This window comes from Saccostrea echinata, unplaced genomic scaffold, assembly GCF_033153115.1.
Source record: "Saccostrea echinata isolate AGI-Se365-2 ecotype Australia unplaced genomic scaffold, CSIRO_AGI_Sech_v1 ptg000055l, whole genome shotgun sequence".
NCBI lineage: Eukaryota > Metazoa > Mollusca > Bivalvia > Ostreida > Ostreidae > Saccostrea > Saccostrea echinata.
Window position 1 is genome coordinate 339,115 of NW_026889804.1, and position 17,471 is coordinate 356,585.

General features: G+C 33.0%; 1 protein-coding gene across 1 annotated transcript; it reads right to left on the reverse strand.

Moving 5' to 3' along the window:
- Positions 1 to 367: 367 nt before the first annotated feature.
- On the reverse strand, positions 368 to 6,358 carry LOC133172863 (putative nuclease HARBI1). Its single transcript, XM_061307696.1, has 5 exons — positions 6,088 to 6,358; positions 5,604 to 5,873; positions 4,416 to 4,486; positions 1,021 to 1,239; positions 368 to 599 (listed from the first exon to the last, which is right to left on the reverse strand). Exons 1-5 carry the CDS (start codon positions 6,356 to 6,358, stop codon positions 396 to 398), a joined length of 1,035 nt encoding a protein of 344 aa, XP_061163680.1. The 3' UTR covers positions 368 to 395.
- Positions 6,359 to 17,471: the final 11,113 nt, after the last annotated feature.

Consider the following 17,471-nt stretch of genomic DNA (forward strand, 5'->3'; position numbering starts at 1 on the left):
AAATTGTGTTGCAAGTAGTTATGTAACATGATAAATTGACTAGTATATGATGAAGCATCCATATTTTGTGACATGTAACCTTTGTGGCCTATGGACCTCTTGCTAAGGGGGTACATTAAGGATGTGATGAAACTTCTTTTTCTTTGTGAAGATTTGACCTCAGGGTGAGTTATTTAACCAATGGGGCACTTTTGAAATGTTGATGATCTATTTCATTGTTTTAATAGTTTAGCTGTTAAAAGTCTATTACACTGTATTGTGAGAATTATACATTGTTAATACTTTTATTTACTGTACAATTGTTGATTAAATTATAAAATATCATTATATGACATGTATGTTTTCTTTATCATAGCAATGCCTACATTGTAAGAGCAGGTAAATTGTTAAACAGTCTATGCTCTTGAGAAATAGTGTCGTGTAACGTAATCTCTAATACCCCTTCCATCTTGTTGTCCTTGGTAGGGAGGCTGGGGAGGCTGAATATCCTCTTGATCTGGCTCCTCCTCATCTTCTGGCTCACCAAGAGTAAGCGAGATGTTGTGCAAAACTGCACATGCAATTACAATTTTACAAACTCTGTGTGGTTTCATGCGTACCTGAAAATAATGCAATGAATAAATGTAATATGTATTATGGAGAGTCTCTTTTTTATTGAAAGTAATGTTTAACTGATCTGTTCTGAAAATTAATCTAAAGAAGATAAGGTTTAATATTTTACATGTGAATTGCCCATGAAAAACACTTTGATTTTTGGTGACCTTCATGACCAGTTTATCTTTGAAGTTTTACCTACTTCTTAAAAAAAATAAACTTTACTGATAACTTTTACAATAACAATTTGCCAATTGGCCCAATAATTAGAATCTTATAGCAAGGGGACCACAATTCTCTGAATTTGCTTGTTTTTCAGAAAAAGAAGGGGGGGGGGTGAAGGGAAGTTATAAAACTTGATAAATAAATTTAAAACTCTAAGAATTCTTTTTTAAGCATGCAGATTAAATTAATATTATTGTATACCTCTGAGTGTAATACATGAAACTTTCTTTTGAGGCGTCCAAAAGCTCTTTCAATTTGGCTGCGCGTTCGTCCATGGGCTCTGTTGAACCTCTCCTGTGCCTCATTCTGGGGGTTGAGGTAAGGGGTCAATAAAAAAGGGCGGCAGGCATAGCCACTATCTCCAAGGAGAATACCATGATCAAATCCTCCTTTATCTTCATCTTCCATGTAAGTCCTTATCTGTTTTTTTTTTAATTCAATTGAATATTTAATGCACAATGGAATTAAAATTAAAGAAAAAAAAATACCCTCTTGACCTAATTTAATCTGTTCATTAAATTCTCTATTAACCACATTAATCTTATTTTATTAAGCATGTTAAGAGTAAATAAATGCATGCATCTGACATGCAAGCATCACTTAAAACAGTTCAATAAGTAATACTTAGAAAACTTGCAAACCCTGTATAACAGCAGTTGATCATCAAAAATAACCCATACCAAACCATTCTCACAATTTGCTCATGAGCAGCTCACGTGAGGCCTAACCAGATTTCCTCACATGAGTTGCTCATGCGAGTCTCATGTGCAATTTAACATGCAAATTAGGTGAAATGCTCACATGAGCAAGATTCTGCACATGAGCATTTTTTGCTAATGTGAGGAATCATTTTGCTCACCTAGAATATTGCTCACATGAGGCTCATTAGTCTCATGAGACTCATTAGTCTCATGTGCAACAATTGCTCACTTGAACAAACAACAATAGAATAAAATTTAGGTTACAAATATAATATATACATGTAAAATATGATTCGTCAATAATATTGAACATTTTAAATATTCTTGAGCAACATGTAAATACATGCATAAATGTTCAGTGAACTTCATTTTTCAAACTTAAAATGAAATTAAAATTAAATTAAATGAACAACTAGTATATACTACATTGAACACATTTCTCTGTATTAATCTTAATTATACATGTATAATTAATTAATTATGTACAATACACATTATTGTATAAATTATCAAAAAGTTAGATTTCCAGTAGATTTACACTAGAACATCCACTGTAAATGTCCAGTCAACAGTTTTGGACTGCACTAGATGGATTAAAGTTGTCTCTGATATGTCAGACTATGTAGATTTTTTTCCAATTCCTGAATGCATGGCAATCATACTTGGGTATGAAATAAATATTCCAGTAGTCATAAGAATCATAATCATTTTCATCCTTTTCCTTGCATTTCCTTTAAATGAGTGCCAACTTCTCAACTCCATCTATATGTAAGGGGCTGGGGTTAATCTGCAGATCCTTCGATCAGCAACTTTTATCTGCAAAAAATTTGAATTTATAGTTATTATATTTTTCATGGTTCAATTGGTCATGAAAGGCCAGTCAATAAAAAAATCATATGCATCAATATTAAGCAACTTATTTTAATATAGATAAATTATAGATTACAGCACTGAGCTGTTATGTACACTTTGACCTAATCTAGCTTACCATATTTATAGTTCTTAAAAGAATCTATAGAGAATTTGCAATACATTAAGGATTTTATGTTTGATCCTATATTCAGAACTATAATTATATAAACATCTATTACATTATGCAATAATGTAAATTCATGTTCATATATTAAACTGTGATTACTGATAACATACTGCATTTCTATCTAAATTATAAGTATTAATTAATAATTAACAAAAAACATACTATGTTTTATAATTAGTAATCTGAAATGAGAGGGGGATTGTTAAGCCCATGCATGCACTTACCTTTTTCTCAGCATACTTTAGTACATGTACCAGCAAATCTTTGAAATTTTCCTAAATATATATCACTGTTCTTTTTCATTGTGGCTGCATGGTTATTCGTAATTGATCTTTAATACTTCCTCATCTCATGGACATAAGATACATTTGTAACTTTTAAAATGTTGACATCAAGTTCAATATGGTGATGACAAGTATTTCCCAAAGTATATTTCACTTCTTTACTGTAAATCTACCGGTATATACTTTCATGTCCCTCACAAACATTTTGGATTGAAATTTTGAACTGGTCTGAAAGCGCGCACAAATCCTGACTGGCTCCCCTAATTGGATACTGCCCTAGTTTTAAGCAGCTGTGGGGGACACAACAGGTTGTTTAGGTGGAGGAAAGCATTTGCAAATTGATGGGATGAAGATTAGAAGCTCAAGAAATTCAGAAATTCCTGCCTGGCCCCCAGTTATTTGTGATGCTGTCATCAGGTAGCATTAATAGTTAAGAATGCGGGTGGTTACGTTCCGACTACTTGTTCGACCCGCGGGGTTTCGACACGAATCCCTGTTCGACCCGAGTGGTTTCGTTCCAAAGCAATTAATTAACAATTAATTGCTTCCGAACGAAATTAATTAACACTTTCAACAGTTTTACATTTTATTTTTTCGTCTACATTTTTTTTATATCGACCACGTATAATGTTTAGACAGTGCATATGTAATCACGGTACTTTTGATGAAGTATTTGATTAATTTTTATGGAAAACTGTTCAAATATAATTCATTACTAAATCAAATTCATCAACATCCATGCTCCGCGATAGTAGAAAAAAATGTTAGGAAACCTTCTCACTGCATGTTGACTACACATTATACGGAAACAACTACCTATTGACACCAGGGACCTATATACTAACGTTAGTATATAGGTCCCTGTTGACACGTACATCTCTGAAGCCATACAACATACAGCTACCGAATATCCATTTGTTTACCGCACAGTGTATACCCCTGTACTCAGGTATTCACATGTAGGGATATACATTAGAGTAGGTCGAAACCACTTGGGTCGTAACCACACGGGTCGAACACGGAATCGGAACGTAACCACCCGACACCAATAGTTAACACATGGGCAATTGTAATGAAGGCTTGTAAAAGCTTGGACCACATAGACTGACAAAGTATTGTATTTCCTCACGTGAGCATTTGAAATGCTCACATGAGGAAATGAGACTTGTAATTCTTTGGCGGTTCTACCTGTAATACTGAATTTTGACTATGTCCAATTTCCTAACCTCTTGCTCACGTGAGAAAACTGAACTTAGAAAAATTACTACCAATGCTATATCTTTATATAAGGCTGTTCATACGTGAGCAAATGATTAGACTTTTGCTCATGAGCATCCAAGTGAGCATAATTTTGCACATGTGCATTTTGGTTAGTATTTTCCTCCCTAACAGAGACTAACAATCTGCACATGAGCAAAATCCAATTCTACCTAATTTGCATACAAGTCTTACTAGATTCTCATGTGAGTCTCATGAGCTGCTCATGAGCATTTGTTAGAATGTTTGGTACGGGAAATGCATATGACAAATTAAAATATGCTTCAATCATCTTTGTTTACTATTCTTATTTACCTGGGATGTTCTAAAGATGTGAGCATCATGCACGGATCCAGGCCATGAAGCATTCACATTGGTAAATCTTCCTGTAACAGATATGATGTTTTCTTTAATTTAAAAAACATACATATGCATTCACTATATATGAATGCATAGAATATTGTACAAAAAAAAAAACTGCCAACTGCTCACTGCTTACTGCCAACTGCCACACATATTTGAATAAATTTTCATATTTCTATTGATATGTATATCTATTGGTGGACCAATCCTGTAAAAAAAAATCCTGGATCCGCGCCTGGTTTTATGAAAATTCATAAAATATCAATATAAATATGAAAATTTATTCAAATATGTGTGGCAGTTGGCAGTAAGCAGTGAGCAGTTGGCAGTAAGCAGTGAGCAGTTGGCAGTAAGCAGTTGGCAGTAAGCAGTTGGCTGTCGTATATGGAATTCCATAGGTTTGAGCATGGTAATCATTACATTTTTTTCATAAAATCATTTAAATCAGGACTTCCACTTTTAATTCATTACATACGTGAACTATAATAATATTTTTTGATAATATAATTTGAGATGTAAGATACAGATACAATTGTGAATTTCTTTTTTAACAATTGTTAAATGGATTCATCTGTAATTATACACATTGCTCTATCACTTTAGCACTTTCTTTTTTTTTCAGTTCATTTAAAATTTAAAACTAAATTACATGAAATATAGTAACATTTTTTTGTATTCAATTCCTTTTATGTAAAAAAAAATATATATATATTTTCCATGAAAATAAATAGAAATATAATATTACACACTAACTATATCACTTAATTGAAAAGGTGCATGTACTATAAAACTTGGAGTAAAGTTATTCTGTTGTTTAGTGTTTATGAAGTTGTAACTTGAACTTAACTTGTCTTTTAAACAGCTGTTAAAGCACCTAGACGTAAAATTTTCTATTAGATCCACCCCTTCATTTTCACGAAGGGACATAAATCTTTCTCATCATAATATCATTGATAAAAAATGTCACAAATAGTGATCAAAATATTTATCAATCAATTTTATCTATTTTTTGTAGGTTTTACTCATGAAACTAACAATATCTGTCACAAAAATTAAGAATTATGTTTTAGAACACTGAAAACGTTTAATATTTTAAATGATGCAAGGAGTACAAGGTCAAGGCCTCTCGTTATTATTTACCTTCGTGATCGCAGACAGCTTGGATGTTGAGACTATGATACCCTTTCCTGTTGACATAGGCGTTCTCGTCAGTGGAGGGTGCTACAATTTTGACATGTGTGCCGTCTATACAACCTATGACATTGGGAAATCTGGCTTGTTGATAAAATGCAGTCTTTATCGTTGCCCTTGCACTCTGAGTAACTGGCCATTTGATAAATTGCCCTGCCTTGTCAGCAATTGCATTGGTGACATCTTTAACAGCCTTAGATACTGTACTCTTCTCAAATCCTACAGAGTATGTTAAAGGTAAGAAAGTGGAAGCGTTGATAAAGTCACCGAAACATTAAATTTTCCTTAGCTAGTCAGTGTTAGTGCCCGATTTACAGGAAAGTAGCATGAGTAGGCAAATTAGATATACTTGACGAACGAAGATGAAAACCACACAAAGATTGCAAGTTTTGTGTTCATTTATCATAATTTTAGAATTATTTAATATACTTGCCTATTGTGTCACCAATAACTTGCAGAAAACTGCCACTAGCATAAAAGCGTAGGGCCATTAGAATCTGTTGCTCGACAGACAGGGCATGGCTTCGTTTTGTGGCCCTTTCTAAGTCTTCTGACAACAACTCTACTATAAATGCAATCCCCCGTCGGCTAAAACGGTACCGTTTATGCAATTCCTCATCTGACCAGCCTTGTAAGGGGTCAGCAGCAGCTCTAAAGCATCTTTTTTTCCTCTGAGGTGGCTGAAGTGCCAGTCTAACGGCCATTTTGAATCACAGTGTTAGTATTTTAACCACTGTGTTAAATTTTAACACAGGTACTAAGGGTGGATTAAAGTTAACGCATTGTTAACACATGGTTAAACGTTAACAAACTTTTGAAAAACACTTAACCATGTGGTCAAATTTAACGCACCAGTTAACAACAGGTTAACACCAGGTTAGAGTTAACCACCTTTTGAAAAACCGGGCCCTGGAGTACTTCCTGTAATACCGGAAGTGAACGAAAAGAATCAGAAGTTGATTTAAATTAGCAGATTTCACACTTTTATAAGGTTTGAAGTATATTTTGAGAATTCAATTGCCTATTGCTTTCATTTATAGTTTTTCTCCTTTTATACCAATCAAACGATCTCACTCAAGATCTTGTCTCATCAGAAATGGGAAGGAAGACCTATTCGTTGCTCGCAACGAGATCTCATCAAGCTTCTTTTATGCTTCTTTAAAACTTTTTCCATTGATTAAAAATGTACATGTATTATCAAATTATTGTTTTCATACTCATTTATTACTTTGCGATAAGTAAAATGTTTAACTGACTCTTCTTGACTATCTTATTACATACTTATTTTAGGCCTTAATTGATAACAAATTTGAATCTCACAAGTATCTTATTTGCAACAAAAACATTCTTTTTATATTCTATATGAAAAATTCAAGCATATGTAAAAATACAATTAAAAGCATATATCTTCCCCGCAACTGTAGCGTAAAAATGCTTAGTGGCCAAAAATAAGAGATTCTGAACCTCTGCGCTGGGCTCCAAGGGAGGATTTTTCAAAAAAATATTTCGAATGGATTGTAAGAGGAAGTTGTATTGTCAGTTATTAAAATTACAACGATCTGCTTTTATTCTGTCTAATATACCCAGATACACCAAAGACATAACGAATTCATGAAAGAATTTTCCGGATTGCCATGTCCTTCAAACTTTGGCTCTGCTTAATAGGCAATTGCATAATCTATGTGTAAGAAGAAAAGGTAAAACTCAATAGAAGAAGTGTGAAGACATAGAAAAAAGAAGGAGGAAAGGAAAGAACAATCTTGCCTTAAGGACATAACGTAGATCAGAACTTTTAATTTCTTATTCCCTGTATAATTTAAGAGTTCCAATAATTGAGGGCTAGGGCCTTTGTGCGATTTGCCTGATAAAGCTGTACACCTCCTCGGAATCGAATTTATAGAAAATACCAGCTAAAACTATATTTGTTAGATATTCTTTAAAAGACTAAAAGAGCATCTGATGGTACTAATTGTATGAACTTAAATTAATTCATTTATCTTGGAAAATCATAAATAGAAAAGCTACATTGTGAAGTACATGTACATGTACATGTGCATTGCCTGTCGTTTTAAATAAAAAAAAATCTTTTGCATTTATTTTTTGTTCGCCTGACCACTGCATCGTGACCTGTCGCCACTGTTGGATCGATCCCGATGTTAATTCTTTTGTAGCACATTAAACATACATATTCTTGATGCAGAGTATGTGTTGATTGTTGATTCAGTGCCATTGGTTTATTATTTTATTTTTACGATCTTGTCCCGAGAGTACATTTCTTAACTTAAATTTAAACTCCTTTCTAAGCGGTATATTATATAAATTATACTTTCCAATATTATACATTCTAAACACCCTCAAAGTATTTAAGCTGTAAAGTACATTCTGAATATTCTGAAAATATGATATGCCAAAAAAAAAATTAAAATTGCAAAAAAAAAATCACTCGAATCGAAATGTATAGGACCCACAATATCCGGTTTTATCAGAAGGGGTAGGGGGTACTGATAAAATATTTCACCAGAAAAGATCTTTTAGAAATGAAATATGCTAGATAAAAAAGAATAATTAAAAAGAAATCTCATGTTCACACACACACACACAAAACACCAATGCATATGACGTCAAGATCCCGGGTTGGGGGGTGGGGTTATTTTTTTTATCATTAAAGGTAGCGACTGCAACGCTTAATGATACCGTAGTGTGTATTAAAAACCGTCGATTATGTAGATATGTGCTTGTTTCATTAAGGGTCAGTGTTGCTCTGTATTGGTGACGCTTAATGATATAATTCTATCATTAAGCGGCGATTTAGCATTAGCGCTTGAGAATGTTAAAAAATAATGCAATAATTTATAGCATTAAGCGTTGCAATTGCAACGCCTAGTGATAATTCATTTAGCGGCGTTTCTTCATTTAATTTAGCGGTTTACAAGGTAAAGGCATAAGGAAACATAGAGTAGGGAAAAAACAGTGTTAACCTTCTGTGTAGACGTCTATCCCCATACTGACGGTTTTCCTTGCTGATTAAGAAATATATTTGTGTCATTAAGCGGCGTTTTATCATAAACGGTTGCTACATTGCCTTCGCGGGGAAATCAGATTATGCAGACTACCAGAATCTAACTGAATATCACTAGATGTACACTAAAGGATAATTTGTAACGTTGTTTACTTTAGGCTACAGACTTGAAATTTGCAGCATAAATTTATACATAGAGAGCAGAATTGAACCCCAGATTAAGAAAAATCACTCCACTCTAGATCTACTGTAAAAATACGTACACGTAGAACTGCACTGTTAGGAAATCAAGATGTATACATTTAGTAAATGCACATACATTTACAAACTTTCTTTACGGTACGCACGTGTATCTCTGCAATGCTGACCTAACATGATTTTAATCTTGAGGACAAAATTATGGATAATGTATCGTTTTTATTTAAGAACACTAATTTACTAGAAATATTAACTGTTAAAAAGACCCCTTGTTTATTCATAAGATTTTTCTATGTGTACATGTAGCTCTCTAACCCCGAGGTGATGATACGCATGGTAAGAAATATACGACTTGGAAAAATCATTTAGATTCTTTGAACAGACCGCTACGGAGCATGTCACATGACCGCCTGGATCATGTGATTTGCGCATGGGCAGAACAATGGCAGATGTGCATTTAAATTAGAGAAGACTACTTTAAAAAATAATGAACACTTATACCTCATTTTATTTCTTTTAAGGAAGTAAATAGTTCGCGAAGTTTTTATCACCCCTCGTACACACATGGTTTTGTAAGTATTTATCGATGTCTATGCAGTTAAACTTTTGAAATGAACACAAATGTAATGTTGAAAAAAGTATTCCACTGCAAATCTTAATGTCACCTCATTCATTTACAAATTTCAAGATGAAATTTCAGCCGTGTAACCGTTCCGAATAGATTGCAATAAATGTTAAGAAAAGTTTTTTTACCCATAAAAAAGAAATAAACCACTTCTCGCAAAGAAATGCATGGATCTTTTTTCATACGAAATCATAGCCTGTCGCTGAAAATCAATTAACTTCCGTAACTATTTTGTTTTAAATTTCACGCACAAAATGCATATATCAGAAAGAATGAAACTTGTCTGAATATGTATAGTCCGTAGCCCACTTGGGTCTCTTCTATAGTAAGAGTGAAATCTTTTTAGCCGCTTGACAGAAATGGATAGAAATTTCTGACTATCTGCCAAAAGGATGTAATGTTACATAAAACATACTTGTAGTACATTTCATTGGACTTCATTTTTTTTTTTTTGTTAATCTGCAACCAACATGGGCACTTGATCTTGGCCAAGCCGATAAGTACTGATTTTACCCCATTTCATTGACCATGCAAGTAATACCAGTTAAAAAATACATTTTTTCCCATACAAGTCTGGAAATGTATACGGGGTGGAATGGGCTGATTTAAGGGCATAGATGGAAAGGAGAATGTCTGTGAAAAAAAAAATATTGAGAAATGTGTTTTTGAATGCGTAGTAAAAAAGGTGTAAATACAACTGTAGGTCATATTTCCCTTCTTTTGAAGGGGTAAGTGAAATATGCAGGATAGGGTACATGTCACTTGCGATGTTTTAGCAGGACCTGCACAGTATGAATTCTCCTCAGATTCATATTATGGGGCTTGAATAAAAAATTGCTATTTTCCAAGATTAATTTAATTCATTCTACTTAAAATTGAAATACATTTCACATATAAGAAAAGAAGAATGCATGGTAGCAAAATAATTGACCATATATAATAAAGGAAATGAATGCTATAAATGACATTCGAAGGAAATATTTTTTTTTATTTTTTCCAAGCTTCTAGCTGCAATCAACTTTCTCGAATCATTCTTGGGGGAGTATCGATAGCACTTTTATTGAGTTCAGCTCAAAGCAAAATTGGCAACTGAAGGAATTCTTGGGATGCATTTGACAGTCAATATCGCCACCCCATACAGTTTTTCGCTGGCGATAATATGTACCTGGCTACCCTTACTGTACATGTCGTTCATTTATACAAATTAACACCGACGACAAATTGATACCTTTTTCCCTTTATGAAGAATGGACGATGGAATGGTCCATGCATACATATCGGCACATAATGTCGTCGGTGATAATACAAAGTCAGTGCAGCGAACTTCTACATATTTTATCACCAAAAATATCGTTTTAAAGAATGTTTTACTGGGGTCGGAGAAAGAGAGATTCTTTTATTTTTTTAAGAATCTACCTCTCTTAATTTTGTTAATCATCCCCTTAAGAACAACCCGAATACACGTTTTACTCGCAATATGGCATTTTATTGCAGCTGCTTCCATGGAGTTAAAAATGACACTTGTGCTTGAAAAAAAAAAATTGATTTGTCATTTAGTGAACATGCAGTCTCATGAAATCTAAATATTTTATTCTCAATTTGAAAACGATTTTCGTGTATACTCACACGTATTGATGTACACGGAGAAATTTGGATTTATGCTCAACACAGTAGCTTATTGAAATATGCCTACTTAACAAGTCTGTATGCATTACACGTTAATAATATACGCATTTTATAGTGTGTAAGTGTTTGCAAGTTGGCTTGTATTTCAAGTTAAAACGTTATCCAACAGAATTATTGTTGAACACCACTAATTCTGAATCAGATGTAGGTAATTTCGGGAGGGTTCACGCTTCATTAAGAAGCTCCAATGGATCAATTCCCTCTCTGGGAGTGCAATCTTTGGATTTGAACTTTGAAACGACATTTCATATCAGCAAGTAGACCTATAGAGCATACGGATAACATAAAAGTTTCTGAACCCATCTTAAGCAGAAATAAAACAAGTTTGCATATGCAACAATATTTATAGATTATCCTGTTTACACTATACACACAAAGTGCATGTATTATGCTAACATGCATCACACCCCATTTGATGTATGTGAAAAAGCAGATAAAATGAAACGAAATTCAGTCTTATTTATATATGGTTGGGAAGTATCAAATACGGAGTCCCTCCCTGAACTCTCTGAATGTTAACAAAATAAATTGTATTGATAGATATAATTGATAATTGACGAAAGTGAGCACAGAAGTCATGAGTTGTTTTACAAATTGAGTCAAAGATTGCATTTTAAATAAATTAACAGTAGTTGTGTCACTCAAAATACCTACTTTTGGCCATATAATTATTATACCCCCCCCCCCTCCGCAGGGGGGGGGGGGTATTTAGTGATAGACGTGTCCGTCAGTCCGTCAGGCCGTCCGTCCGTCTAGCTGTACGTCCGTCCGTCCATTATGCTTTGGGATATCCATCTCTTTTCCGTAACTGCTCTTATACCACTGAATGAAATTTAATGAGACTTTCACATAATCTTTGTTACATCGTGCTATTGTGCACTTCGTATTTTACTTTTTGATCGGACACATATTTCGGGTTTCCCATAGCAAGACATGGACTTTGCCATTATAATTATATGGGAGGCGGGGGATCATTTTGTGAGCTAATAGAGAATGGTTCATAGTAATAAACTGTAAAATCTCCCTTAGCATAAAACTGCTTTAATTTTTTTTAAATGCTAAATTTAATTTTAGATATAAAACCGTCATATACGGAATTACACAATATATTTCTAAAAAAGTAATGATTTCATTGTGGAGAAAATGTGACGCTTATCTACAGTTCTAACTACAATTTTTGTATTTAAAAAAGGCTGTGGTCACACTTTTGTAAGGTAATTTTAATTTTAATTTTAATCTCTGAAGAGGAGAAAAACGCCCTAGACTGGGGAAATCCGGAATGTTTGACGGTTTTTGAACCCCAATGATCTCCCATGATTTGTGGTTCGATATGATTTTTATCCAACGAGTTGTGTGTTTTATCCCCGAGCCTTAGCAATTCTTTTTATCACATTTTTTTTTATTAACTATCAATATTTTACACTGTTTTAATATTATGAATCCACACTATTTACTTCATCATTTTCACGCAAAACCCATTGTCACGTTGCAGCAGTGGTATATGATAAAAATATCTAATGAGTGATATCCACGGGATAAAGGGGTAAACGTGTGATAATTTTTTTTTCCCCATTTCATACACAAGTAAACTTTAACAATTAATATACAAAATCGATAAACTGTAAACGTGTGTTTAATTTTGCCGATTTTACAGAGCCAGTAATTGGTCTTAACGTACCCTGATCAACCGCAAAACAAGGGCTGACAATTGTTACGATACAATTAGTGTGAGGAAAAATCTTAAGAAATGTGTTTCATAAAAACAAAACAAAATTTCTTTATGCATTATTGGATTATTTGATATTCTTCAGTTATATTAATGTGACGGTGATGGGGTGAGGGGGATGGGGGTGGGGGGTGGGTGGGGATTAGATTTTTCTGACCAAGAATTCAGAATATTTCTGATACAGAATTGAACAAGTATGGTATGCATTTTCTCAGTATCATGAAACTTAATTAGCAATTTGTACGGGAGGGAAGGGGAAAGGAGGTTGAAGAAGGCCGAATTAAAGCTATGTATCTACCTAGCCTGTTGACCAGGCACCCTTACAATCTGATTTCAGCTGCAAGCATAAGCGTAATCACGGGGGAAGGGCAGCTGAGGTTAATTTGTTTAAGATCTCAATGCAGTACACATTATAAGCATTTATCACGTAACTATCAAATAAGATGACCAAACTAGATTCAATACGGAGTGGGGTATACTATGTTATTTCATTAAATATTAAAGCCATGTGATTATGTAATAGCATTACAAAAATAATTTCAGTTTAAAAAGGTCTCTATTTGTGGACGTCTGTATTCTGTTGATTTCTTCATGGTACGTCTTAACATTGCTGCGTATATATATATATATATATATATATATATATATATAGAGAGAGAGAGAGAGAGAGAGAGAGAGAGAGAGAGAGAGAGGATCTCACGTGGTCTGTGGTTGGATATTATTTTTTTATCATTTTTTTCACACGTTTTATAATGTTTTATCTTTATAAAAATCAACTACATTTGATTTAATTAAATTCACGCAAAAACCATTGTGACGTCTTAACAGTGGATTTGAAAACGATATCCACGAGTTTATTAGAATTTTAATGCAATTTTCATATTTTTCTTCAAAGACCTACAAGTTAGAATAAAATACAGATTTATGAGATTAAAAGATAATAAACAATCATTGTCATCAAAGCAGTAGATGCCATGTGCATCATGTGCACATGCCATGTGCATCATTTTCTAAGCAATGCAAGTTCCTTGAAATCAAAATGGCTTACCTCTCTCTTGCTTTTTTTTATTTTGAAAACACGGGTAGATTCATGTTCTTATCTGTAGTCCATTTGCAGCTATTACTATATAACAACACCATTTTGAATCTTGTCAAGTTTGCATTGACTACCCCTGCAAACAATTTCAAGCATATCGAGTGTGTTTATAAAGTTATGGACAAATAATGTTAAGAACATGTTAAGAACAAAAATTATGTGCTTATAAGCAAGAAAAATGAAAGAATAAAAAATGAACTGCATGTAGATACAAATGGGCTAATTAAAGATTCCTAGTAACAAACTTACCTGATTCTTTTGTGCATGACTGCAATTAATCTGTATTAAATTGTATCTCAGAACATCTGTGGGAAACTAAAGGATATGACACCTACAATCAGTAAAACAATTAATAGAAAAAAAAATTAACACACTATATCCGTACTTATTTTCTATTAATTCCCGTAATTTTCTTTACACATATACATTGTACATCTCAATTATCTTCCTATTTTGCATTTGTTTATGGTAAAATAACAATTTCCACGGATAATATATTCAACTAAAAATGTAGGCCTAATACTGCATGCCTTAAAAAATAATAAAGATTAAAAAATGTTATTTTTTACATAGCAAACCAAGTTTTATCTAATGTCACCAAGATAATAAAATTCCAAAAATTACATTTACTCCTTAGTCCCTAAGGAAAAAAATTCAATGTATACCTGCAGTGATATAGTTCTCGTGATTATCCACCAATCTCATAATAGTGAATGAATTCTAATTTGACTTTTGATGCAGATTGATGCAGAAACAAGAAATGAAGACAAAAATAATTTTGCATATAAGACATTGAAGATAAAAAATTGTATCAAACATTTTTTTTTCCATTACATTTTCTCTGAAAGTGACATTTACATTAAAGACTTCAATTCTTGGAAGGGTTGTACTCCATGTAACATGGATTTGGAGTTAGAGAACTCATGTAAAATTTTATTATACTATTGGGGTAAGCTTTTATATTACAGAAACAAAAACATGACTTGTGTAGATGATATGAAAAACTGTCAAATTTTATATTTAACATAAACATGTATGTACGTGGGTTAATCCAAAAGTAATGTTATAACTGCTATAAAATTGATAATGATCGACCTAAAACAACAAAACTATAAATGATGGAAGCTATATTTATTTCAAATCAGGCCTGAAAATTTCAATTCAACATGATTTATACTTTTAAAAATATCAGATTATATACAGCATGCGATTATGCTAGTGCGATTATGACAACGTCATATAATGGATACACGCCGTCACACATCTTGTTGCTTTCCCTTCTTTTCTCCAACAAAAAAATCTTTGAGATTCAGGAACATGTTCACACATTTCATTTTCTCTAAGAAGTCTTGGTACCCATCGTGCACTCACTCTTTCACTCTTTTTATAATAAAGTCCTCTGTCACAATTCTTTGAACAGTACCATCATTTAAAGTTTCACACATCGCTCTAACCGTTACACGTCTGTCTTTGACAACGTCAGAAACCATTGAACGTTTCCGTCCAACCTCCCATCTTTCGGTCTGCCTGTCCTCTGCCGATCATTCAGTGGTGACCCTTCACCCTCCCGAAAACACTGAAACCATTTATAAACAAGTTTCCTATTTAAATTCTTTTCACTGTAGGTCTGATTAATCAACATAACTGCCTCTACTGGCGATTTCCAAATTTTGAAGCAAAAATGCATTTCAGCTTGTTGCGGCGATTTTTTTTTTTTCATTTCTGACATTTCCTTTCTTCAATGCATCAGAAAAAAAAACACAGTGTTCATAATCAAAAATGGCAATGACGCCATTTAATTCTCAACTGAAGACTAGAAAATGACATAAATTAAATGTCTTTTAAATTATTGGGCGATTTTGCGCGTTTTTAGGTTTTTTTTTTTTAATGTGTTTGTCTTTTCCCGTCTAATAAAATATAGTTCCAAACATGACCTTTAGTTGTGACGCGGCGACACCCCGTATGTTTTATGTTTTAAATATCTATAAAATTAATTCAATTTAACATTATAAAACTAATTTTTTTTTATTTTAATTAGATTTATGTAAGTGCATATTTTAGTATGTATTTGATAATATGACGCCAAATATAAAAGATATGGCCACTGTTACATTACTGTTGGATCAACCCTTGTGACGTCACAACAGTCTACCCTCGTAGAATCAATTTCTTACATGACTAGTATATACTCTGACGGCTGAATATTCAGTAAGCATATTAAAAAATGAAACTAAAAGCATTGCTCGTAAAGACATGAATAGCCTGTCGTCAATTTAAAGCCATATATGGCGTATCTGCGCTAAAAAATAAAAATACGAGATTGAGTGTAAATGAACATGATATTTGTTAATTACGTTCAAATTAAAATTTTCACCGATTTTGAACTTGAATAACCCGACGATTCTATAGTTAAATTGACTTTAAACTGTGTCTGATATTTACATGTAAATTTGGAGTCGGTAAATAAATCGGTTATTGTTTTAAATTTCTAATTTCTATGAAACGAGATTGATTTAAATTGTATAATATACAGGAAAGTCCATCTTTATATAAAGCAATAAAACAAATAGAAAGATCTTTTAAATTTTAGTTAGTCTGAACTTATCAAAAATACGCCATATATGACTTTAAGATATACTTTTCCATGATGTGTTTTTATGTCCAAATCAATGCTCAATACAATGTGTGGAGCTAACACCTGACAGTACAGCAAACAAACTCTATTTCTGAGAGACTCCTGAAGGATATCCTAAAACTTACTACTTTCTCTTTCTTAATGTTCAATAATATTGATACATGTACCAACTTTATTAGTTTAATAATTACTATTTGGTATTTAATGTGTCATATCTTGCTTAACAGTTATAGATTTAAAAAAAAATGTACAGCCTCCTTGCAGAGACCCATTTAAAAATACTTTTAATATACAAACACAACTTAAAGAAGAGGCAATTCGAAACGAGCGTTTTTAGGGATATCTGATAACTGACAAGAAATAACACTGGTATATGGCGTCTTTTGAAACTTTGCAATTCTGTATAATAAATTATTACATGTTCATTACAAGATTCAAACAAAGAGGTACTTTTTACCGGATCTTTATGGACATTCATTCTTCTATTGTCAAGGAAAGAGATCCGCGGTAAGCACCCATGTTAAGGACTTTTTTATCCTTTTCCATTAGTTTGAAAGATAGCAACAAACTATGAACAGTAATTAATATATAACTGTAATAAATGCATCCATCCACAGAAGAAATATGTCTATGCCGACATAAAAAACGAGCGATATACAGGACATTTTTCCCGGTTTGCGTGAGTGGAGTTAAATTTGAGTTATGTTATTAATCAAAAGATGCGATGCAATATATTAAAGCAGCACGTTGCACAACTTAAGGGTAATTACTTAGAAAAGTTATGTTTTAATGTTATTACAGTCGCATTTACTCTAAAAACAATGTGATTTGA

What these genes read in the sequence shown, in the direction of transcription:
- LOC133172863 (XM_061307696.1), bottom strand. Translation starts at nt 6,358, where the DNA reads ATGGCCGTTAGACTGGCACTTCAGCCACCTCAGAGGAAAAAAAGATGC. An exon ending in AGTTATTGGTGACACAATAG is followed by an intron (nt 5,874 to 6,087) that starts GCAAGTATATTA and finishes CATACTCTGTAG; the next exon opens with GATTTGAGAAGAGTACAGTA. An exon ending in ACATCTTTAGAACATCCCAG is followed by an intron (nt 1,240 to 4,415) that starts GTAAATAAGAAT and finishes AAAAAAAAACAG; the next exon opens with ATAAGGACTTACATGGAAGA.